The sequence below is a fragment of the Squalius cephalus genome (genome assembly GCF_949319135.1).
Source record: "Squalius cephalus genome assembly, chromosome: 9".
In the NCBI taxonomy this organism is placed as follows: Eukaryota; Metazoa; Chordata; class Actinopteri; order Cypriniformes; family Leuciscidae; genus Squalius; species Squalius cephalus.
In genome coordinates this window covers 22,441,031-22,467,662 of record NC_137130.1, presented here as the reverse complement: position 1 = coordinate 22,467,662, position 26,632 = coordinate 22,441,031, and the positions used below count along the sequence as shown (strand labels likewise).

Here is a 26,632-nt window from a genome sequence, read left to right as displayed (position 1 = left end):
TGGAATGAGTTATCATTATTATATGTATTTATTACCATTATTAATTAAAAAGTGTTCTATCATCATCGTTAGGCACAGCAGTCATACATCATTACAATACAAGTCTAACCTGGCAGAGATAAGAAAGAACACTTCATTTTCATTTTCTTTGAACAACATACAATATAACACAATATTTATAATTATTATTTATAATTTATAATTTTCTCTTTATTCATTAGAATGCATAATATCAGTGTCATATGCATACATGCAGTTATTATAGCCAAAGAAAGAAAACATCAGTATTTTTTTTTACTTTTTTTTTAAGACAGTATACAATATCACTCAATATTACTATTAAATACTATGGTTATGTCATAAATGAGTCCTACTGTACCTGTCTCGACATTCCCTTCTCTTATAAAATAACCTTTTTATTATAGTAAAATCTACATATAGTTCCCAACAAAAGTATTGTTTAGCGTAAAACTTGTTAAAGATTTGTGGACATGCTGTTGATTCATTAAATAAGCTATTTCCTCACAAAAGCTGTGTATTCAGTGCAGTGAAGCCTCTTCTTCATTGACATCCATTAAAAAAAAAAAAGCTGCCTCTGCTCTCCTTCCCTGTGTACCTGTGTTAATATTAGCCGTTACACTTTTTTTTTTAAGGTTAGGTTAGGCTAAAGGTTGCAGGCATGCCTTCTAGTGGCTTTGACTGAAGTGGCAATGTGCTCTTTCGGATCTCTGATCACACTTAGAATGCAGGTGTAAATCCATTCTGGCTAAAAAATATATCCAGATATGAAACTCATCTTAGTCACAATGAAAAAAGTGACAGATCTTTCTTTTCCTCAGTGTGATGTACATCCGAGTGAAGTCGAATTTGGAAAACATAAAAAAATGTAGCGTGGGGTCTTGGTTCTATCTGTCAGTTGTCGATTGGATAGAGGCAGATCTGAATGTGAATACAAGGTAAAAAAAGAAACATGCACGGATTATTCACAATAAGATCATTTAGAAAAAAGGGTGAATTTATTTCAAGTCAACTTTAATGTCAGGTGTAAGCAGAGCCACAGGGCAACACTGGTTTTCTGAATAAAATTCAGTAAATGCCACATGCCAATGTGGTGCAACTGCTTAGTGTTTAATTTGCCATTAATATTATTTTGATGATTTTTCAGGTGTTTATAAGATTATTCCTTCACACAGTCTGTCACCTCAAGAGCCAGGTTTTAATTTCACCCATGGCTCTCCTCTCCTGGAACTCGTCCCTGGCATAATTGACTTTAACAGGTTTGAGCTCAGCTGTGGCCTGTCTTGGGACTCAAGTCTTACTGGCTCTCTCTCTCTATCTCTCTAACTCACTATAGCACCTGATTAGTGGTCTGCTCCGGAGGGGAGGGCTGCTGGGATTTGGGCAACCAGGTGTCTGTTCAACCAGGGGGGCCCAGTGTTACCAGGCAGCCATACAGAACAGACCCGTTTAAGAATAATCCCGCTTCCCCCTGGACATACGATGGACAGCCTTCATGTTGCTCACCTTGAGTTATCAAATCACATAGAGGGCGGGGAGGATGTTTTCGCCTGCGCTGTGTTAATTATAAATTGCTTAACGAGACGAGGCAGTCAGGTGGAACAGTGGTGTGAAGGATTTAATTACAATTTTGCCTCTTCCTCTCCCCTGTACCCCTGTACACTCAAACCGCCTGTTTTTTTTTTTGTTGTTGTTTTTTTTTTGGGGGGGGGGGGGGGGGGTTGTGGGTGTATGGTTTCACACAAACACTGATTTAAATTATTTTGCACACTCTCTATCTCTCTTGTCACACACCGGCTCACTCTTTTCCTCTCTACCTTGCTCTCGCCACATATCAGCATTCTGAGCGAACGGATCATTTATTTTTGGTTTCTGCTTCCCGTCTAGATGTTCTCAGCTCTCCCTCGCATACTCACAACCTCCACTGCCTCTTGAAGAGAGGCGCTTTCTTCTTCCCAGATACAACCAGCCACCTTAAAAGCGGCCAATTAAAATCAGCTCTGACAAGTCTTTTTTCATGTGCTGACAGGATCACCGTCCCTTCACCTGAGGGGGCTCCAGGTGTTAGTTCTCACGTGTCATACCTCTCTTTTTATTTTTTAACTAGTTCATCAAGACACTTCTCTATTCTGGCACCTGTTCTCAGACACTCATTATTTCTGTCTGTTTTTGACTTTCACAGCATAAAGCTTTTAATGGCAGCTAATGAAGACCACACATCACGTTGGTTTGCTTCTTGACATATTCGACACCCTCACCATTAATTGTTACACTTGGCTAAGAATCCTTCATAGAAGCATTAATAGACTTAGGAGAATGTCAAATGGGGTGGAAGGGTGGTATTGTCATCCCGGAGGAATGTTTTACTACCCTGAGATTTCTCTTTCATAGTTCACAGGACTTAATGGAGTTCACAATTATGATTTATTTAAGTATTAACTTTATCTTATTTCTCATAGAACTTTTATTATTATTATGGGTTATAAAAACAGACACAAATGAGACTATTGTTGCCATAAGCTGCTTTCCGTAAATGTTGCTCATCTACTCTTCAGACAGGAATTTCCATCTTTTATCCATTGATTTTCATTGTATCGTCCCCTTTTCAATCTTCGTGTTCCACAGAAGAAAGTCATACAGTTTTGAAATGACAAGTAATGACATTATCAATGTTGTTATTAAATTAAAACTTTTATTTGTTAATTTGTTATAATAAAATATAAATATTACATAACCTGTAAAATCAGTCAGTTGTCAAAACAATGTTTCTAATTTTCGTTTAAGTAAAATTACTTAATGATTGTATACATTGCTAAATATGAGGAGCACAGTTTCTGATAGTGTTGCAATCTCTTTTAATACTTTTTAGTGGAAGACACATGGAGAAATACTAGCATAATTTGGGTGTATAGTGTGGAAAATATTAGATTGAGATACCTTCATCTGTCCTTTAATATGCGGAGACAACTATGTATGCATTCATAGGTATATTTCTCCCCAAATTGTAAAAACTGTGACTTTGTGGCGCTATCAGGGCATTACTTGGTTTGTGTGAGAAACAGATTAGAATTGAAGTTGTTTGATGAACTGATAATCTTCCCCTCCAGTGAGCTTTTAATGGCTGCTGCCGGCTCATTGAGTCAGTAAGTTGAACTCAAGAACCGGATCAGCTCAATTCATGAACAAATGGGGATGAGTATCTAGCATTTTGGTTTTTGAGTGAAGGAAACTTTGGGAAACAAGAGATTTGAGCAAAAGTCTCCATTTGCCCTCAATTTAATCTCACTACTGTCTAGGAGAACGCAATTGGATTAAAGAGATCTCATTTGTGATTTTTCAGTCCTCTGGGATATTGCACAGCCACATGCAGACAGCGTGGAAAACGAACAATGTGTAATCAATGGTGTGCACCAGCTATTCCATTCAAATGAGTGAATGCATTTATTGGGATTAGGAGGCCTGCTGTAGCCCTAACGGGATTCGAAGATAAGCACACGGATTCAGGAATGCTTCTTTAAGATGCTGAAGATAAAGATTGACCTATAGATCTCTACCCACTGACCATAACTTATTTTTAACCCAGCATTTCATTGTAAGGCAAAGTGGTTTATTGTGGCTCCATCAGTTCAATGCTGAAATCCAGCTGCTTTCTGCGGCGCTGGGAACATGCTGTCTGAAATCATTAAAGCTATTGTCCTTTTGTATTCTTAGACCAAACTGAACAATCTCTTGCTAAAAGAAAGAGGTTTAGTCATAGGCGAAAAAATACTGAAGGAGAGAGAGATAGACAGGAATGAGTAATAAGCCCTCAATTATTTTTAAAGAGAATGCCAGAGAATGACTCTTATATTATACCATTTTCTTTAGTAGTGATTTGAGGTAGTTTAGTATGAGAAAAGCTAAAGCCTAACCTTTGTTATATATGTATATATATATATATATGAATCCTGAATATATATATATATATTGCCAGTATGATTCACTTGAAGCGTAATGTAAAAACTGTTGGCAACTCTCCAAAATAGAAATACCTTTGAAAATGAACTCCGCAATTGAAGAAATTGCCTTAAAGTTAATAGAATTGTGTATTTCCATTGAATTCAGAGCATAGGTCAATTGCAGACAAACTCTGGCACTTAAAGTCATCTTTGACTCTGAATCGAGTAGTTAGAGTAAATGATTAAGTTTTCCATTCTCGCCATTCTGTTTAACATAATTGCAGTCCAGGGGCTACTTGTTTATACCCTTGCATGTAATTGTTACTGGTAGCCAGTTCACAAAGAGTTTTCATCAAATTAATTGAAATGGCAGACTATTTGATTAAACTGTCTCAAAATTAATTTCCTTATCATATTTGGGTGAAATTGATTTCATGCAGTAAAGCTTCAAGTTTTTCCATGTTGAAACTCTTTACTGCCGCTTTGTCTCTTTAAAGCTTGCCTGTCTGCACACATTTGCTTCACAATTAATCACACCAATTTAAATTCTCGGAGCACAGCATATGCTAGTAGACAAGCTAATTGTATCCATCAATTTTCACAGCTTGTGTCAGATTTACATTTCAGGAAACCTTAGCATGAGGCTTTCATGGATTACCAGAAGAGCAGCACATGTTAAACTCCTTTAATAAGCCACAAATCCACAGGTGTGAAGGAATTATAGAGGATTTTTTCTTAGTATTATTTGCATTTATTCATGTCATAATTGATATTGAAGTAAATGGAAAAAAGGAATAAATAAGTCTTCTTGATTTTGATCTCCTCTCCACCACACACACACACACAAAAATTCCTCAACAGTATTATTATTCCATAGGTTTCTGTCCAGGTTTCAAAATTTGCTTAGCTAAAATAACAGGTGAACAGGTAAATACTAAGGGGCTTTCGCACCAGAGGAACCTTTTCATAGTTCCTTGAACTATCGGCGGAAGTACCCAGATTTTGGCGTGTTCGCACCGCATGAACTAGGAACGATTTTAGTTCTAGGAACTCCTTTTGGAGGAACTAATTTAGCTCCTATTTCAGAGTAGGGTCTGAAGACTAAAATTGTATTCTTTAATGTTATTTTTTTGTATTAATTTTCTTTATTCATTTTCATAATAATTTCATAATGTATTTTGTGAAGTCAGAGTATGTTGTACATGTGTGCTGATGAGAGATATGGGATGAGCTATAGTTTGCATATAAGTATGTGTGCAATGTAACATGTTCACTTAGCAGAGATGTTACAGTGATGATGGTACTTAACATGTGTACAATTGGCATGTTCTTTACAAGGAAAGGAATGTTTCAACTGATGCAAATGTACCACAAATGTATACACCGAAGGATAGTTTCTTAATATGGAAAGTGGATTGTACCATGTGTAAGCATGATGTATACATTCCATTTTTAAACATAAGCAACATGTTTTTCTACCTTACAAGGAAGTTGAAAGTCACTCAGTGGTGTATATAAGCTCAATCCTTACTGTACCACCCCAGAGAAACAGAGGCATGATGGGGTGAGGGGATAGAGAAATGGGGAACAGAGAAATTTGGAATGAAGACCACCTCGCCTGTAGCCTTATTCTTATATGCCTGTTTCTCTCATATGTCTGATACATGTATAAAAATAATAAATAATAAATCTCTTGGCAAAAGTAACTGGTGTAGCTTCCGTGATTCAACAATAATGGGGAAAAACATGATTTTCAAATCTACAGGGTCTAAACCAGCTCTATAGGAACTACCAGTGACGTTAGTGTACGCTGATTGGATGAACACATGCGAAACACCAGCACCCGCCTTTTTTAAAAAAGTTGTGTAAACACACAGATTATAGCCTATATATTTACTGTTATGGAAAACAGTGATCGGTGGGCCTCTTAACCTTTACGCTAAGGAGAAAATCCAACGCAACTTTGAGGGGAATAAGCGAAACATGATTATGTATTTCTGCTCAGCTAGCAACACATCGACCACACGGCATACGCTAATACCTTTTCATATACTGTCTACTTTCTATGTATAACAGTTTTATCTAATAACGTATTAGACAGGACTGTTAGACAGATCATAAACTAATGAACACGGAGAATGCAAGCACTGTGTGTTCAGGCTCTGGCTGGTGTTCTCAGCATCATCAAAATAAAGGTCAGCCGCGCCGTCAAAATCAAAGTCACAACAACAAGGGTGGCTTACGTCACTTAAAAGTTCCTACTGGTGGAGGCGAATGCAACCAGGAAAATGTTCCTAAGGGAATTGTTAGTTCTCGGGGAACCACCCTGGTGGCTACACTCTAAAAAACACTGGGTTAAAAACAAACCAAAACTACCCAAACACTGAGAAAATCCCCCCCCCCCAAAAAAAAGACCCAAAAGGCGCAACCCAGGATTTTGGTAGAAAAAAATAACCCAAGATTTTTTTAGAGGATAGATTCTAGAACTAAGTTCCTAGAACTACCCTGTGCGAAAGCCCCTCTAGTGTAGTCAAAAGCTACAGTGCCCTCCACAATTATTGAACCCCCTGGTAAATATGATCAAAATTGGCTGTAAAAAATAAATCTGCATCGATTATCCTTGTGATCTTTCATTCAAAAAATGTGCAAAATTCTAACCTTTCATTGAAGTAAAAGAATTGAAAGTGGGGGGAAAATCACATTATGAAATAAATGTTTTTCTCCAAAACACGTTGGCCAAAATTATTGAAACCCTTTTATTAAATACTTTTTGCAATCTCCTTTTGCCAAGATAACAGCTCTGAGTCTTCTCCTATAATGCCTGATGAGTTTGGAGAACACCTGACAAGAGATCAGAGACCATTCCTCCACACAGAATCTCTCCAGATCCTTCAGATTCCCAGATCCATGTTGGTGCTTCTCCTCTTCAGTTCAGCCCACTCATCAGGTCAGGGGACTGAGACGGTCATGGCAGAAGCTTCATTTTGTGCTCCACAACAAATTTTTGTTTTGATTTTGATGTTTGTTTTGTTGTAACAGTTGTCCTGTTAGTTGTCCTGATGGAAGATCCAACCACGGCATATTATAAGATTTCTAGCAGAAGGCGTCAGGTTTTGATTTTTTATCTGTTGATATTTGATAGAATCCACAATGCCATGTATCTGAACAAGAAGTCCAGGACCTCCAGCAGAAAAATATGCCCACAACATTAAAGATCCAATGGTATATTAAATTGTACACATGGGGTACTTTTTATCCTTGTGTTCACCAAACCCATCTAGTGTGTTTGCTGCCATAAAGCTATTTTTTTAGTCTCATCTGACCACAGAACCCTGTGTTGTTTGAAGATCCAGTCGTGTCTGACCACTGAATATGCTGGAGTTTGTTTTTGGATGAGCGAGGAGTTTTTTTTTTTAACCCTCCCAAACAACATGTGGGGATGTAGGGGTTGTTTGATAAATTTTTTTTTAGGCTTTCTGACCCTAAGACTCACTAATCTCTGCAATTCTCCATCTGTGATCCTTGAAGAGTCTTTGGCCACTCAAACGTTCCTCCTCACCGTCCATTAAGACAGTATAGACACACGTCCTCTTCCTGGCAGATTCATAACATCTTTAGTTGGTTATAACTTCTTAATTATTGCCCTGATGGTCAAAATGGGGATTTTCAATTCTTTAGCTATTGTCTTACAGCCACTTTCTATTTTGTGATGATCAACAATCTTTTGCTGCACATCAGAACTATATTCTTTGGTTTTACTCATTGTGATGGATGATTAAGGGGATTTGGCCTTTGTGTTTCCTCATATTTAAACTCCTGTGAAACACGAAGTCATAGCTGGACAATTTCATGTTCCTAGTCACCCTGGTGTGCTAAAAAAGGTAAATATTAATGGGAATATACTTCAGAGATATTTTACTCGTAAAAAATTCTAGGGGTTTCAATAATTGTGGCCAACATGTTTTGGAGAAAAACATTTATTTCATAATGTGATTTTCCCCCCACTTTCAATTCTTTTACTTCAATGAAAGGTTAGAATTTTGCACATTTTTTGAATGAAAGATCACAAGGATAATCGATGCAGATTTATTTTTTACAGCCAATTTTGATCATATTTACCAGGGGGTTCAATAATTGTGGAGGGCACTGTATGTTAGGATGAATGTAATCCATTATGTTTTATTGTTTCTGTATCACCAAGAAGCTCCAAATTATGTAGTAAAATGTAATCTTAAATTTTCTCAAATGTATTAATACTCTGACATTTCAAATTACATCAAATGACATCAATAATATAACTTCATTTGGAGTCCTTTACTTGTTTTGCAAGTAAAACAATGGAGGGAGAATGAAAGCTTTTTAAGATGACAGCTATGTCATGCTGGGTGTGATGATGAAAGTATATTAGTTTACCATTATGTTTGCGGTGAGTGGTGTCAAGAAACCTGGATTTCCGAATGCCTCAGAAGTTTTTTTCCTATTTGAGCTAAGGTGCAGGACTGTAAAACTGTCCTCATATGAATTCCTTCCTCGTCCCCTAGGCCATCAATGTGCAACGTGACCTGACCCGTCCCTACACTTGTTTAACCATCCATGTCTAAGCACCTGCAGCAGGGCCAGTCAGTGGAGACAGGATGACAGTGGCCCCCTGGGTTTGAGGGTCTCACAATAACCAGTGAGTTGATTGAGTTCACAACCCTGACCTCTCCACTACTCTTCTCTCTTCCTCTCTTCTCCTGTGCTGACTTCACTGCAAACTCATGATAAAGTATAATGGCCTTCTCCCATGACCGCTGACCGTTTAATTGATTTTTTTTGCACACAGGCACAGGAGATCTGAATTATCTGAGAGATTTACCAGGATAGATTAACAGGACTGAATGGACAGTCTGTCTGTGAGGGATTTGTTTGTTGTATTGAAGGGCTGTGGCTGTCATTTGCATTTAATACAATCTTTTGAATAGTGTGTTATGGAACTGGTGAATAGAACTATATTTACACACGTTCTCTGCACTGGTTGCCCGTGCATTATCGAGTGAATTTTAAAATTCTTCTTTTGGTGTTTAAATCATTAAATGCTCTGGCCCCTCCTTACCTCTCGGATTTATTAACTGAATAATCGTCCAGTTCTGTCTCTCTGGTCGTCCAACCAGAGATTGTTATGCATTCCGAAGTCAAAGCTGAGAACTGTGGAATGCTCTGCCTCTCTGTATTCACTCTGCATCATCACTGTCTGTTTTTATATCTAAGCTAAAAACTAATTTTTGCGAATTGGCATATAATCGAATTGGCATATAATCATATAATATAAAAAGTTGTATTGCATTGTTTTTCTTTTTTTTTTATTAGTTATATTGTATTGTCTTGTTATGTCTTCATTGTGCAGCACATTTGACTACCTGGGTTGTGATTAATGGTGCTATATAAATAAAATTGACACTGACATTGACATTGACTTTGACGTACACATTTGATAAGTCTCTTATACTCACCAAGGCTGCATTTGCTTGATTGAAAATACAGTACAAACAATTAAATTGTGAAATATATTAAAATACAAAACAGTTATTTTATATTATAACATTTTTAAATGTAATATTCCTGTGATGGCAAAATTATTTTTAGAAGCCATTACTCCAGTTTTCAGAGTCGTATGATCCTTCAGAAATAAGTCTAATATGCTGAATTAGGAACATTTTAAGGCTGGAATACACAACTTTTGCCCTTATTTTCAGTCTGGACAAGTTGAGTAGTCAAGGCTAGTTGCCAAAAGTCAGAGCCAATCTGCAGATTTGAGTTGACAGATTTCACAGAAAATCTTGTAGTTTACATCTAGTCTAGGATATCTAGGATATCAAACATGTTTTATATATTGAGCCGATTTTAGAAAACGTATTGTTTTCATTTGTCTCCTAGCAACAAGGCACACGTTTCTGCTTGAGTTTGTTCTGTTCAGAATGACTTCAAAGTCTGGTAGTGTGTGATCCTAAGTTGTTTAGTGCATGATGCCCAGTTTTTCCTTTTGTAACCATTTACAAAGTTGGGAAGTGTATGCTGCATAGTATTTTAAAATCTGTTCAGATTTTTAAAAGTCGCGTAGTGTATTCTGACAGAGGTTTCTCTAAGCTCAGGATACTAAGTGGTGATTATCTTATATGTCTAATTTATGTATCAGCTTTGTCTTCAGATATCTTAAATTTTATTTTAGGAGAAACATTAAATTAAAATAAAATATTCCTAATATTGTACTGAAACTATCCTTTAAATACCATTATACATTTCAGAATATTAAAGGTTACTATTTTAACTTACAGTGCTAAGCATAAGTTTAGACACCCATGCTAAAGTTGACTAAAAAGAGGAATAAAAAATCATCTTTTGGAAATTTAACTTAATGCCTTAATTAAAAAACTGAGGAAAAATCCAACCTTTAAGGACACCAATTTTCTTTGTGAATGAATAATGTATCGTAAATAAATAAATGTTCTTCCTTAAAATACATGGTGCATAAGTTTGGACACCCCTATGTTAAATTCCCATAGAGGCAGGCAGATTTGTATTTTTAAAAGCCAGTTACTTCATGGATCCAGGATAATATGCATCCTGATAAAGTTCCCTTGGCCTTTGGAATTAAAATAGCCCCACATCATCACATAGCCTTCACCATACCTAGAGATTGGCATGGAGTACTTTCCATAAGATCATCTCTCAATGCAAATCAAACCAGCTATTAGGCTAACTGAAATAAAACCATGCCAATCTCTAGGTATGGTGAAGGCTATGTGATGATGTGGGGCTATTTTAATTCCAAAGGCCAAGGGAACTTTATCAGGATGCACAGTATCCTGGATCCATGAAGTAACTGGCCTTTAAAAATACAAATCTGCCTGCCTCTATGGGAATTTAACATAGGGGTGTGCAGACTTATGCACCCTGTATTTTAAGGAAGAACATTTATTTATTTACGATACATTATTCATTCACAAAGAAAATTGGTGTCCTTAAAGGTTGGATTTTTCCTAATTTTTTTAATTACGGCATTAAGTTCAATTTCCAAAAGATGATTTTTTATTCCTCTTTTTAGTCAACTTTAGCATGGTTGTCTAAACTTATGCATAGCACTGTATCTTCAGTGCCCAGCATTGTATACACATTTTCCAAACACAGTAGAAAGGGATTAGATAAGTGTAAGATGTTTAGTAAGAGATAAATACTTTCTTTTTATCAAATGTGACACTAATGTACCAGTGCTTCATGGTTGTTGCGTAACCTTTTATTCTTTATTTTATTCTTACATTTTGCATGCATGCAAATATAGGTCATGATTTTCTCAATTAAATCATTGTGCAAGAAAACACCGTCTACTCTAAACGACTTCAAATATGACAATGCATGTATTGTGTTTGATTGAAATGTGTGGATGAATGAGATTGAAGCTACCCAGAAGGGGAGAACAAATGCTTTCATATCTCAAATGTTTCTGCTAGACATAAATTAGGTTACTTTAAAATCAATTTGAGACTTTTGCTTGAGAGTCTCCTGCTTCTCACACTTGTGTCCTGAGTCAAAAAAAAAAAATGCTAACGCTCTCACAATGGTCTCCTTTAAAGTTTTAGAAGATACCTCAACACCAGGTCTCTAGAGACCTAGAGAATAACCCATTTGAACAGAGGGCTTCAATCCTGCTCCTGGAGGGCCACTGTCCTGCAGAGTTTAGTTCCAACCCTAATCAAACACACCTGAATCAGCTTATCAAGCTCTTCAGGATCGCTTGAAAATACAAAGGCAGCTGTGCTGAAGCAGGTTGGAACTAAACGCTGCAGGACAGTGGCCCTCCAGGAGCAGGATCGAATACTTATGCATTAGAGCAACAATGGCTTATTTTTTGCTTATTGCAGGGATTGAATCAGTATTCTTCCAGTTACCAGCCCTAAACTTTGCCTACAATAATACCTGCTCCAATAGAGGAGTTTATCCCTTAACAACATCCACTTTCATCCTCATATCAGTCATTCCATTATGTCACTCATCCAATTCTTCTATTGCATGTAATGCATCACATGTGTTTGCATTAAATAATGGCATAGAGTAAATGAGACATGATGGGACCAGCTCAAGACTGGAATGGAACAGCCAAGATCTTCCCATTTAAAAAAAAGTCCAAGCTAGCAGAACATTCCTATCCACCAACCCCCCAAAAGAAACTTGCCATTGGAGAGCTTGTTGAAAATAAAATCTTCTAGGCATTAATAATCCAAGATGGAGTCAACAGAAATTTGAACCTGTCACTCTCCATTGAGAGTTTTATGGGAAGCAATGTTCCAAGACCGATCCCTATATGCTATCTCCTCACCACTGGAGTGTGACTGAAATCGCAAGAATGAATCGATCAAGTTTTTCCTTGAGGTACAATCCCCCCCACCCCCACCTCTCTCTTTTGCACTCAGACTGAAACGTGCCACATTCTTGAAGTTTGGGAAAGCCATTTTGGACACAATGGTGGGCACTTAAAAGCCCTGGGAAATAAGACAGAGTTCAGAGTTGGTGGAGGGAGGTAAAGCATAGCATTGGAAGTCAATAAATGACAGTGGGTTGGAGAGAATAGAAGATGGAAGGAGGGCATGGGGTGTTAATAGAATGAAAGAATCAGCAGGATAAGCTAGCCAGTCCAGCATGCAATGTTGACAGGTAATCATTGAATGTCAACCATGAGGAGGGAACAGAAGCAGCAGAACTCTCTCTTTACTGTTTTTAGTGTCTCTGATGGTGGATGACAGCTGATAAAGTGCCACAATAATCCCACAGTGATGACTGAAAATTGTGAAATGAGATAAAGATGGGATGTTTTCAGCTAAAACCCACTCTTGTCTAGTTGGTCAAACTAGTTATTAAGACACATTATTAACATAGTAGCTAAGTTTATGCAACTGGCCCCAGATGTACTTATCCAGGGCAATATAAAGACACTGTGTTTTCTGGTAAACTTATCTAAACATCCTTAAAATAAGATAAATGAACTTGGAAGCAAAATTGTGTTAATAAGACTTGTTTTCAGAGAATATACACTGCCATTCAAAAGTTTGGGGTCATTTTTTAAAATTATTTTTGAGAGAAGTCTCTTATACTCACCAAGGTTGCATTTGTTTGATCAAAAGTACACTAAAAACATTAATATTGTGAAATATTATTATATTTTTAAAAAACTGTTCTGTTTTAATACCTTTTAAAATGTCATTTATTCCTGTGATGGCAAAACTGAATTTGCAGCATCATTACTCCAGTCTCCAGTGTCACATGATCCTTCAGAAATCATTCTGATATGCTGATTTGCTGCTCAAGAAACATTTCTTATTATTATCAATGTTGAAAACAGTTGTGTTGCTGCTTAATGTTTTTGTGGAAAAACGCATTACATTACATGCCTCATGGCAACACTAAACTCTTTTAGAAGTTTTGCGTCAGGTCTCCAGTGCTGAGCACCATTTCTGTGCCGCCTGTAAGTCGTTTCCTCTGTAGACTCCAGATTGATCATTTACTGTATGAGGTTTGGGATGAGACATTGAGGCATTTGTATAGGTTATAAAACAAAACCAAACCAAATTCCTCTTGACCACACCAGGTCTCCTCCTCAAAGTATGTGTTATTATCTGAAGGCTTGTTTTCTACTATTTCTGCTTTGTTTGTCCAACCTAAAACCCTCTTTTTCTCTCGCCCCTTCTTCAGCCCTGCTGGCTTCGGGACACTTCCTGGGAGGAATTTCCGGCAGTGGATACTTCATCCAGCAATCGCTAAAGGGTTATCTGTTCTCACGGTCGGTGATGGTGTGACAGACACATCTTTCATGCTCTGATCTTCCCGAGGGGGAGCCACTGAGGATTAGCTGGCAGATGATGCATCAGGGGGAGGAGGAAAGGCCGTGTTTATCTGCTGTCCCCGTGTCACAGAGAGCTTCTGAGGAGCATTCAGCTGCCAGCAGCATCAGCGGGCCTCAGCCATCCAGCTGTTCACCTCACTGCCACAGCTAAAGTGATGAGTCCCAGCCTTTCCTTTCAGGTAGAAACCGCCGTGTCCTAGGTCTAATTGCCCAGTAGCCCGGTGAACTACTTGCGCAACTACCTCCGCATTCTGGTTAGTACATATCGGGGGTATCCGGTTAGAGCGTTCAGCGCACATATATGGATGATAATGCAGATTATCACTATGTTTTATGGCTGCCAATTGATTAAAACAATGAATAATTATCTATGTATTAATTATCTTGAACCTGCTGAAATGTTCCTATAAATATATTTTCTTTCCAACTGTGCATTCTGAATAATAAATAGGCTAAATATATTTATCCACTAAGCTGCAGCAGTCCGATATACTCGTCTTCTCATTATCAGTATTTTTTTCTTTCTAACATTTCATTCATACCTGTTAGGTTTACATTTTTAAATGAAATTGACTATTAAAAGGATTGCTTGTGTGCACTGGTGTTTATTCCAGTCTTTTAAAATAGTTGAATGAATGAATGCTCACGAGGTGCCTGTAATGATGTTAAATAGGCTAGGCTGTTTAATCAATAAGGATTGCTTCGTACACAGCGTAGAGGAGAATGACAGTCAACTACTTTGAATATTATAGCATTTTGGGCATAAACATGTAAATAGTGAAAAGATTGACATTGAACAATGACACAGAATGATTAAAATATTTTATCCAAATAAATAAATGTTCGTGGTTCGTACTGATGTTATTAATCTGTTCTCATACTCATCAGCGTCGCGGTCACTCGTTTAGACGAACCCTGTTGTGAAATAATGGTGTATTTTTAACACCCGCTGCTTTCTCAGATCGGCTTGGGTTGGATTAAAAACGTCATGTTCCGATAAGTTTGGAAAATTCTGCGCACAGTAAACATCAGAATATACCTTCTCCTTATTGCGGACACTCATTTTAGGTGCCGTTTGTTCAACTCAATGACCACAGTACATTGAAAGTAAACATAACCGGAAATAAGTGAGACGTACTATGTTTTCCAAACGGAAGTGCATCATGAAGCTCAGTGCAAGTGATCCATTCCCCGGTCTGGGCTCAACCGTCTTCGAGTCTGTAATGGGTGGAAGTACAGTGTTGCGTGAGAGGTCTCTGCCAAGCTGCTTTTCTTCTTTTCCCTGTGCAACTAGAACTAATGAAGAGAAATAGCAGGCATTTTGGGTCCCTGTGCTTACTGCATGTCACTTAGAGGAGACTTAACAAGGTTTCACTTGGGAATTCTATCATATATTAGTTTATATATATATATATATATATATATATATATATATATATATATATATATATATATATATATATATATATACTGTATATAGGTATAAGTATAAGTGCCTGCTAGCTGCCATGACACCTAGCAGCATAAATGTGGCATCACTTAAAAGCAATATATATTTTGAAGTCAGTAATGATTCAATTATTCTGTGTACGAAAGAGTCCAATAACGTTGGTTAATTAGATAAAATGTGTAGCTTTCGACTGGTCATATGATCTCAACATAGCTGTCCCCATTAAGTGACCCACTCCATGTAAAATACAGCCACTTTTATTGGGCTATTGATAGGGCTTGGCGATTTTTCTGATTTGTTCGATTAATTTGAATGTGATGTTTTGCCATGATTTTGAGAAATCACGGTTTTGAATAAAAAAGTTAGCAAACTTTACAATTAGACATGTAAGCTGTGTCCCAATCCAGAGGTTGCATCGTTCAAAGGACGCAGACTTCAAAGGCCATGTCTTCAAAGGTCACGAAGGTGCCGTAAATGAGTCCTATTTGTCGTGACTTACACTACTCTGCCCTCTCTTAAAAAATAACGTTTTTATCAAGACAAAATCTACAGTCCATATAGTTCCCAACAAAAGTATTTTTTAGTGTAAACATGTTGAAGATTAGCAAACAGGTCGAAGACGATCGATCGAAACAGGCCTCGATTCATTAAATAAGCTATTTCCTCACAAAAGCTTGTTTATTCAGCTGCCTCTCCTCCATTGATAGCTATTTAAAAAAACGGCCTCTTTTCTTCTTCCCTGCGTACCGCCAAAGCCAGAGCGTTAGCTTTAGTCGTTACGCTTTTTTGGTTAAAGGCTGCAGGCTTGACTTGCAGTGGCTTTGGAACACATCGGTAGTCGTGGCTGTTCACACAGAATGCATTATGTTATTGAATTGAAAAAAACAAAATGCGGGCAGTGGAATTGGAAAAAAGCAAGGTTAATTAGATGGGAATTGAACTCTTTTTTTTTTTTTTTACTTGAGTGCCGTGTTTTTATAATGCTGTTTCATGCGCAAGAAGCTGCAAAAAAACGTGAGACGCGGACGCCACCGCCAAATGTCTGTCTAGAGCATGTTTACATAGAAAACAATGAAAAAACAGCTCAGTTGAATGCAAAAACCTGTCAAGAACTACTATGTTTGATATCTCATGTTTGCATGATGGTGAAAGGCTGAAAGATGCTGTTATTTACTGTTTTTACAAAACATTTGCTGTTAGTAAAAGAGAATGTGAAGCTGACGTCATTTTGCGTTGAGTTGTTGGTAACTGTCTTGTTTAGGTGCCATATTAGGAGGATCCACTGCCTTTCTGCTAGTGAGTTTAAGGCAGTGTTTTGAATTTCTGTCGTGATTGTGAAAAAAGTTGCAATTGTAGGTCATTCAGGCTGCATCGAGAATTGCCATAGTAACTCACGACATTCTTCAGGGAGAAAACTGAACAATATGCTACCTTTTTTTAAAGTAGTAAAACTTTTTAATGAGGAAAAGAAACTGAGTTCAACTTTAAAATATTAGTGTCAAGACAACTTCTTATTTCTCTCTTTCTTTTATGATGCCAGCTCGCTAATAAAATGTAGGTAGAGGCTTATTATCAAGTTGTGTGCTTTCATGGTTTTATGGACAAATAAGGAAGCAGAAATGACAGGTGGCGTTCAAAGGTTTGCTCGGCTTGTCGAACACAAGCCAATTGGACGCATTACTGTATGGAAATTGAAGCAAGGGGAAGGCGTCTGTGATACAGTAAACAGGATTAGGAGCTTTTGTTTCCTTTGCTGTCAGAGCCAGTTGTGTCCTGCAGAGAAAGATCTAATGGAACGAGCCTGGCTGAGACTGCAATAGACCTGTTACAGACAGTGTCTACTGTGGGAGTTGTAATCAAACGTTAATTACCGGGCCCACCTGTTTACAGACGGATCAGCTCAGGTGCCCTGTCCCATGTGAAGATTTGGGGATGATCAGTATTCCACATTTCAAAAAGATAATGCTGTTTTTTTTAAGGCACATTGGTTCAAACATCTAATTAGAGTTGGACGTAGGAATCTTTCCTTTTCATGAGTATTTTTAATGTACTTTAGGACAGGGGAGAAAAATAGCACTCAGGTTGGGTGGACATGATTGCTCATACTTTTTAAAACTTGCACATATTCCTGTGTGGGTCAATGCCACTTATTTTTTGTCCACATCTATTAAATTCAAAAATACATTAAAACTGCAATTAATGTTCCAACATTCCAATCAGTTTTGAGGGACACGTTTACAGTTTATGTTAAGTTTAGGCTTACAACCAGGTTTAGGAGTTTCTAAATCAGTGTTATTCACCTACCATTTTCTTCTGATTTCAGGGATAACATGGGTGGGGTTCATTTTAGGGGTAGGGATTGGGTTAGGATTACATTTTTGGACAGGAATGTTGTTCCAGGACCAACTAAATGTGTCTAATCCTACAAATTCAGGACAGATGGGAGTGGAAAGTTCTGCGCGTGATCTACTGACGACGTGCAAATTAAAGAATATAGTCGGATCGTTTCCATAATGACCAACGCAATCTACCAAGAGCAGAGCAAATTAGCGTCTTTAAGACATGCTTTTTTTGAGGCTTTAAACATGGCGCTAATACCAGTGAATTGACTAGCGCAAACCTTATATGAATCATTCAAATACTCTCCTCCCATAAATTTTGCATCTGAAAAGGTAACTCCTGCAAATGCATATGCAATAATGTCAGAACGTTATGCAAAAATAACCCTCTCCACGTCTTTTCAGCACAAATTTTTCACTGCATGTCTTTAGTAAATCCTAATGGTAGTTTTATAACGCCACAAGAGGGTTTGCACTGATGCAAGCTGTTAGTAGATCTGGCCCTAAAAACATAAAGCCAAAAATGTGATTGTAAAACAACTGTCCTGATATTACAATAATGATATATGGGTAACACTTTATTTTGATGGTCCCTTTTGAAAATTCTGTTGACTATAAGTATCTCTGTAACTATATGTCAGCTAGCTCTCATTAGATTATTAGTAGACTGTCTGCTTTATATCTCTGCTAACACTTTATTCTGATGGTTCCCCAGCAGACATTCTACTGACTATAAGTAACTTTGCAAGTACATGTCAACTTACAGTATTCTAACCCTACCAGTCTACTAATACTCTGATAACACTCTAATGAGAGTTAGTAGACATGTAGGTGCAAAGTTACTTAGTCAACAGACTGTGTTAGAGGGACCATCAAAATAAAGTGAAACCGATATATGTATAGAATATTATAATAATAATATAAGAAATATTTTAAATCCTCATTTATATGAGGATTTATATGAGGATAACTTTAAAAAAAAATCTAAAAATGTTAAATATGTAAAAAAAAAAAAAAAAAAATCCTGTATTTAAACCGCTTATTATTAAATGCAGGAAAAAAACAACAACAACATAAAATAGGAAATGTAGTTGTCAAACACAAAAACCATAGCACATGTAGATGTAACACCAGATCACACGGCAAGAATGGTGAAACGCCTTCTGTTTGATGTTTCTGTGAAATTCACTGCCTCAGCTAATACTAATAAATTAATTCCCATGTGCTTCTTTGAAGATATATTTGAGCACATGACTTTTCACACCAATCTGATATATAACCCACCCAAACTAGAAAGACTTTCAGCCTGCTGACAAAGTTAGCTTTTATCCAATTCAGCCGGACCCCTGCATAGTGGTAACAAGGAGAGACCTGCATGACCTACAAGCCTATGGAATTTGAACCAGTGCATATTTAAATTGGATGGTTTGTTACCCATTAATGGCAGTATAAATGAAAATCTGAATGAGAGTCCATGCCTCTGCCTGAAAGAGTTAAGGTGTGTGCTCCTTGAGAAAATCTCGACTGTCATGAATCCTGAAGTGCAGAAGCTTTCTCAGGTTCTTAAGACTGCACACTGTGTTCCAGTCTGAGCCCACAAGCTTTGTTTGACCTAGTTATTCTAAAAAGCAGCGCAGGACTTTGACGCATTTGATTTCCAGGATGGCTGTGTCTGGTACGGCGGGTGATAGGCACATGCAGGAACGCGTGTCAGGATTCACATCCTCCCTACGGCTGACAGGTCACGGAGAAAAGGCCAAGTCCATCACGCTGTGGTTTTTCAATGTTTGCAAGGCTATATGTAACCTTTTGTAAATCTTCACTGTAAATGTTGAAGTTTTATATTATTTGTGTTTTGTTTCTGCTAGCATGCGAGATTATGGTGTACATTTCTACACCATATTTATACGCTTGTTTGTGTGCTCGCTGAACTGTGTGTGTCTGTCTACAGTTTGTGTATATCTGGCATGTCTATAGATTAGTATAGAGGATAAAGGAATAGCTTAAGGGAATTTTTTTTGCATGTGTTATTTTATTCCTATCTCGGAGTAAAATCTGAATCAAAATACTTTTGCAAAATAAACACTACTGTTTTTTAAAGAAATTAATAGTTTTATTAATCAAGGACACTTTAAGTGGATAAAAAGTGACATACTTTTTTAATGTAACAGAAGACTTCTATTTCAAATAAATGCTTTTCTTTTGAACTTTCTATTCTTTTTTTTCTTTTTTTTTAATAGAATGATTTCTGATGGACCATGTGACATTTAAAACTGCCAGAAATCACAGAAATAAATTACATATCAAAATAGTATTTTTTTATTTGGAGCATATTGAAATATATGTAAAAATACTACTGTTTTTACTGTATTATCAAATAAATGCATCCTTGGTGAGCATGAGACTTCTTTCAAAAACATTAAAAAAATCTTACCAACCCCAACATTTAAATGGGGTGTACATACATTTGTGATACAAAATAGGTAATTTCATTAAAAAAAACAAAAGAAAAGAAAACACACACACACACACACACACAAAAGTGACCAAACTTATTTTTTGAAGATTGTATATCCATTTAAATAATTGTTCACTTGACTATATGTTGAGAACGTATTCATTTCTTTAATATTCTGTTATTTAAAACTGCAGTGTTTTGCTGAAGTACAGCTCTTATTAAAATTAGTTTAATTTTTAAAAAAAATTTCGTGCAGGTTTTGAGAGACAGATGTTTTGTCTCGATTCTGAAGGAAAGCTGACACAGTACAGTACAGGTCAACATCACTCATTTATTCACTTAAATAGAAACGTTAAACTGAAATATGTTTTCAAAAAATTGAATGATGCAATCCTAAGCAAGCAGCTCTAGCCTATTCAAGAGGATATCTGTGTATACCCTTTTGAAAATATCTAATTCTATCAAGACATTTACTTGTGGCAGCAGTTAAAGGATAAGAGATCTTTTTTCTCTCCGTCAAGGCCTCTCACCATATTCCTCTCAAATCAGATTGTCCTGCAACACTGCTGAAGCAATGAAATAAAAATCTAATTTCCCCAAATGAAATCAACCAAAAACCAATTGGGAGCTGCAGGCTTTCCCTGAGAAATCACATCAGAATAATTCCACATTCCAAACACATATTTTAGTCCGATAGCAATTCATCCATCAATACACCGATTCTGTCTAGCAGCCTCGAACAGATCGTCCACAGGTAATGCATTGTATGCCGTCTCCATAAGAGGAAAATCAATCAAAATTTTAATTCAGATAATACTGTAATACACTGGTCTGTGCAGAGCTGTGTCCCATATATGAAACAATGATGCTTTAAAATATAGAGATCCCCATTTCTTGCCGCGGACCTGGCGCGAATGAATAACCTTGGTTTGTGCTGCCGAGCTGTTTAAATGAGTTACTTTCCCATTTCGGTTTGTCAATGGAGAAGTTTATTACATGTGAGAGGCATAACGTAGATCCGGTCCATTGAATATTTGCCATTTAAATGGTGTGCAGATTTCCATCAGTCAGCGCGTGACAAAACAGACTGTGCGTTCAGGCGGTAAAAGACGTTTATAGTTCAAGATCAGCTGCTTTAAATTGTGAATAGTACAAACACAATAGTGTACAACTGCTATCTCTGAATGTTTGCAAAAAAAGTTGATCAAAGTAAATCAGATATGCATTAAAATTCCCTTGGACAGTCAGTGATTCCAGAACTAATCTTTCAGCCAAAGGATATGAATTACAGCGGCGGGGGACAGAATTAAATGAGTTGCAATAAAAAGGTGTTAATATCCTCAATTACTTCAGGGCTGAAAGACCCAATGCTCTGTCTGTGTTTACCGTGGTATTTACCGCATCAGTGCATGCAGCTTTAAGACTAAATGATCCTGATCCTGACACGTGTGCTCGATTTGACGTCCTCGAGGATTAAATGACTAGTCAAACGTATGCCGGTGATTAATGTAATGATTCCCAAGAGTTGATAATATGCTTGGCTGGTGTATTCGCTCCCTAACAGGTAAGAGACCATAATCACCATTGTTTGCTTTGTTTTTTGTTTTTGCAGGACTAAAAGTGGACAGGACGTCAATGGGCTGGACTATGATTCTAAAAGATGACTTTGGTGTAACGGGCTGGACATGGCGTGTTGGGAAATACCTGCTGCTCTCTATGTCTCTCATTGGAATGCAAGTGAGGTCGGACCTGGAATTTCCAAAGGACAGGCACTATACTTGGAAAACGGGTAATTGTGTTGTCTATGATGTCTATTCCTGTGATATGGAGATTTCTATGCTAGATCTCTTTTTAATGGCTCCGCTTTGATGTTTCTTCCTCCTGTTAGCATTACACAGCATCCATCCATCCATCCATCCATCCAGGATTTTATCTCACTCGAGCTCCGATGGTGTTGTTTATCAGGAACTAGCGTAATAAATTCCTCCGTGCCGTTTCAAACATTTCGTCATGCTGCTTTCTTACATCTAATGTTTAATTATTACATTGCTATCTGAAATGCGGCCTAGCAGTTAGCGTGTTCTGTTAGTGCAAAATTCTGTTTTAATTTACTTGTTGTTCCAAACCAGTTGCATAGAACACAAAAGAAAATGTTCAAGCTGCTCTTTTCTCAACCCTTGCTTATTGGAAAAATGTGCCTCTACCTACTGTATATTTTTGGAAAACTCCAAAGATTTACCTGTACTTACAACCTGTACTTACATATCTTGAAATGTACAGAATTGTGCAAAATTGTTCAACCCCCCGGAGGCTGTAATAATTTACACATGTAGGCTTTTCTAAAGATACAGTTTTTTATTTTAATCTATAACAGTTTAGTGGGAAATTAAACGTGATAATGTCAATAATGTAATGCTTATGAGTTATATGATTTTTTTTTGATTTTTTTTTTGTTTTGTAATACAGCTATGCCATAATTATTCAACCCCTATTCAAAGCTGCTGTTTTGAAGTCACTTATTTGTATGGTATGGTACAAATTTGTGTTAAAACACAATTAAGCCTTTGGAAACTCTATAACAAAACTGACTTAGATTGTACTGTTACACATACATGCATTTACCCCATGCATGTGCTAAAGTTGAGTTGTAAATATGACCAAGTCAAATGAACTCTCACAAAAGCTATATAACAAATTGTTTTATTACATTAGAAAGTCTATGGCTACAAGAAGATTTCCACTAAAACACTAAAAGTTCCTAGAGACACAGCTGGCAACCTTATTCATAAGTTTGAAATTTGTTGTACAAGAGGACCTTCTAGGGTTTTGAAGAAAAAGCACAATGTTATTAAGGGGAATAAAATGATTGATCAGTGCAACTAAGAAAAACCCTCAATTTACTGCCAAAGACTGTGAAGATGGCCTGATGAAAGGAGGAAAAAAACATTTAGACAAGCATAAGAACCATAAGAACAACACTAGACAAGCATGGCCATCATGTTGGCACATCTTGTCGAATGCCACTCTCGACCAGAAGAACATAAAAGGCTGATTTAAACATGCTAAAATTAAAAAAGGAGGAAAATAAGTATTTGAACACCCTGCTATTTTGCAAGTTCTCCCACTTAGAAATCATGGAGGGGTCTAAAATTGTCATCGTAGGTGCATGTCCACTGTGAGAGACATAATCTAAAAAAAAAAAATCCAGAAATCACAATGTATGATTTTTTAACTATTTATTTGTTTGATAGAGCTGCAAATAATTTGAACACCTGAGAAAATCAATGTTAATATTTGGTACAGTAGCCTTTGTTTGCAATTACAGAGGTCAAACGTTTCCTGTAGTTTTTCACCAGGTTTGCACACACTGCAGGAGGGATTTTGGCCCACTCCTCCACACAGATCTTCTCTAGATCAGTCAGGTTTCTGGGCTGTCGCTGAGAAACACGGAGTTTGAGCTCCCTCCAAAGATTCTCTATTGGGTTTAGGTCTGGAGACTGGCTAGGCCACGCCAGAACCTTGATATGCTTCTTACAGAGCCACTCCTTGGTTATCCTGGCTGTGTGCTTCGGGTCATTGTCATGTTGGAAGACCCAGCCTCGACCCATCTTCAATGCTCTAACTGAGGGAAGGAGGTTGTTCCCCAAAATCTCGCAATACATGGCCCCGGTCATCCTCTCCTTAATACAGTGCAGTCGCCCTGTCCCATGTGCAGAAAAACACCCCTAAAGCATGATGCTACCACCCCCATGCTTCACAGTAGGGATGGTGTTCTTGGGATGGTACTCATCATTCTTCTTCCTCCAAACACATTTAGTGGAATTATGACCAAAAAGTTCTATTTTGGTCTCATCTGACCACATGACTTTCTCCCATGACTCCTCTGGATCATCCAAATGGTCATTGGCAAACTTAAGACGGGCCTTGACATGTGCTGGTTTAAGCAGGGGAACCTTCCGTGCCATGCATGATTTCAAACCATGACGTCTTAGTGTATTACCAACAGTAACCTTGGAAACGGTGTTCCCAGCTCTTTTCAGGTCATTGACCAGCTCCTCCCGTGTAGTTCTGGGCTGATTTCTCACCTTTCTTAGGATCATTGAGACCCCACGAGGTGAGATCTTGCATGGAGCCCCAGTCTGAGGGAGATTGACAGTCATGTTTAGCTTCTTCCATTTTCTAATGATTGCTCCAACAGTGGACCTTTTTTCACCAAGCTGCTTGGCAATTTCCCCGTAGCCCTTTCCAGCCTTGTGGAGGTGTACAATTTTGTCTCTAGTGTCTTTGGACAGCTCTTTGGTCTTGGCCATGTTAGTAGTTGGATTCTTACTGATTGTATGGGGTGGACAGGTGTCTTTATGCAGCTAACGACCTCAAACAGGTGCATCTAATTTAGGATAATAAATGGAGTGGAGGTGGACATTTTAAAGGCAGACTAACAGGTCTTTGAGGGTCAGAATTCTAGCTGATAGACAGGTGTTCAAATACTTATTTGCAGCTGTATCATACAAATAAATAGTTAAAAAATCATATATTGTGATTTCTGGATTTTTTTTTTAGATTATGTCTCTCACAGTGGACATGCACCTACGATGACAATTTCAGACCCCTCCATGATTTCCAAGTGGGAGAACTTGCAAAATAGCAGGATGTTCAAATACTTATTTTCCTCACTGTAGATAGACCTGTGGAGTTTTGGAAGAATGTTTTATGGAGTAATGTGACCAAATTTTTTGACCTATGGATCAGCTGTCTTTTTTTGTAAAGCTTATGAGCAGAATAACACCATCTACATGGTCAAACACAGAGGTGGTTCAGTCTTGTTATGGGGTGCTTTGCTGTAGCAGGAAGTGGAAATCTTGACTGTATGAAGGACATCATGAATTCTTTGAAGTATCAAGCCATTTTGGCAAAGATGGTGATGCCTTCAGTGCAGAGACTGAAGCTTGATGGACTTTCCTGCAGAACAGCCATTCCAAAGTATTCATCCAAATCTACTGAAGCTTTGTTCAGGGATCAGTCGTAGAATGTTCTTGAGTGGCCTGTACAGTCTTCAGATTTAAATCTCATTAAAAATATTTGGTGGAATTTGAAGAAAGCAGTGGTAAACCAAAGATTATCAGTGATCTGGAAGCTTTTTCAAGCGAGGAATGGACCAAGAATGCAGTAGAGAGGTGACAGAAGCTTCTCAACACTTACAGGCAGAGTTTATTGGAGGTTATAAAGAATAAAAGATTCTGATAAAAAATATGACTTTTGGGGGTTGAATAGCTTTGAACACGATTGTTTAGAGACAATTAGAAATTTTTTTTTTTCATTTCTCATCAACTTTACATCCTCAGAATCACTCAAATGTGTATTAATACACTTATAATAGTTAACTGATGCCTTTGTTGAATTGTTTCATACAATTTAGTTCTTGCCAGCAAAATGTCTTGCAGGTCAAATGGGTTGAATATTTTTGATTGCAACTGTATGTTAATAAATACTTATTTTAATGTGATTCCTTGAACAATGCTATGATGTTGTGACCTCAGAACACTTTTACCATAGTGTATGATTTGTGAACTAATACATTTTGATGTTAACGGCACATAACCAGCTACATACAGTACTGTGCAAAAGTCTTAGGCATGTTAATATCCCTCACCCCCCGTCCCCCCCAAAAAATGGTTTTAAGTCAGTTATTTATATCTTTTGCTGTAGCGTGTCAGTAGGAAATATCAGTTTACATTTCCAAACATTCTTTTTGCCATTAATTGTAATAATCCAGTAAGATTCATGTATGCACAAGGAGTCTGACAACAGCCGGTATGATGTGATCTCACCATCATCGAGTCCGTCTGTGATTACATGAAGAAACAGAAAAAACTGAGACAGACTAAATCCAGAAGAACTGCGGGAACGTCTCCAAGATGCTTGAAGAAACCTTCCTGCAAAGCTACAGCACTGTGAAAAGTACTGGCACTTGTGTTAAAATGCTGTAAAGTGAGAATGCTTTCAAAAATAAAAATCACAAATTGAATTTATTTATGATTTAACTTCTATTAACTAATTCAAATCAATATATAGTGTAACGACCCTTTGCGTTTAAAACGGCTTTTGTCCAGGTACACTTGCGCATAGTTTTTCAGGTAGCTTTGCAGGAAGGTTTCTGATGGTGAGATCAGATCATCCTGGCTGCTGTCAGACTCCTTGTGCATACAGAAATATCACTGGATTATTACAATTAATGGCAAAAAGAATGTTTGGAAATGTAAACTGATATTTCCTACTGACACACTACAGCAAAAAATATAAATAACTGACTTAAAACCATTTTTAAGTCAGGGGGGGGGGGGGGGGTATTAACATGCCTAAGACTTTTGCAAAGTACTGTATGTATGGCTTTTCTGATGTAGTAAACTTGCTCAGTAGCTCACCTAGTACAGCATTGCACTCGTAATGTGAAGTGCTTCGGGTACAAGTCTCTTGAAAATGTTTTTATCTCAAGTTTGCTTTTGTTCACACTGTTTGGTTAGGTTTAGGGTAAGTTTTATTGTAGTCAGTATATTA

The 26,632-nt window shown here is 37.4% G+C and overlaps 1 protein-coding gene across 6 annotated transcripts in view; it reads left to right on the top strand.

Annotated features, from left to right (window-relative positions):
- The window catches only part of thsd7ba (thrombospondin, type I, domain containing 7Ba), a 308,878-nt gene that overhangs the window by 108,770 nt on the left and 173,476 nt on the right, over positions 1 to 26,632 (top strand). For 2 of the 6 annotated variants that reach the window (XM_079882075.1, XM_079882076.1), the window contains 3 exons: positions 8,498 to 8,631; positions 13,680 to 14,009; positions 21,690 to 21,866. In XM_079882075.1, the coding sequence (XP_079738201.1) occupies positions 21,713 to 21,866 (154 nt within the window). In that variant the 5' untranslated portion in view covers positions 8,498 to 8,631; positions 13,680 to 14,009; positions 21,690 to 21,712. Of the gene's footprint in view, positions 1 to 8,497; positions 8,632 to 13,679; positions 14,010 to 20,374; positions 20,394 to 20,800; positions 20,832 to 21,689; positions 21,867 to 26,632 lie in introns of those variants that run through there. The other 4 variants (XM_079882079.1, XM_079882074.1, XM_079882078.1 and 1 more) reach the window with 3 other exon arrangements.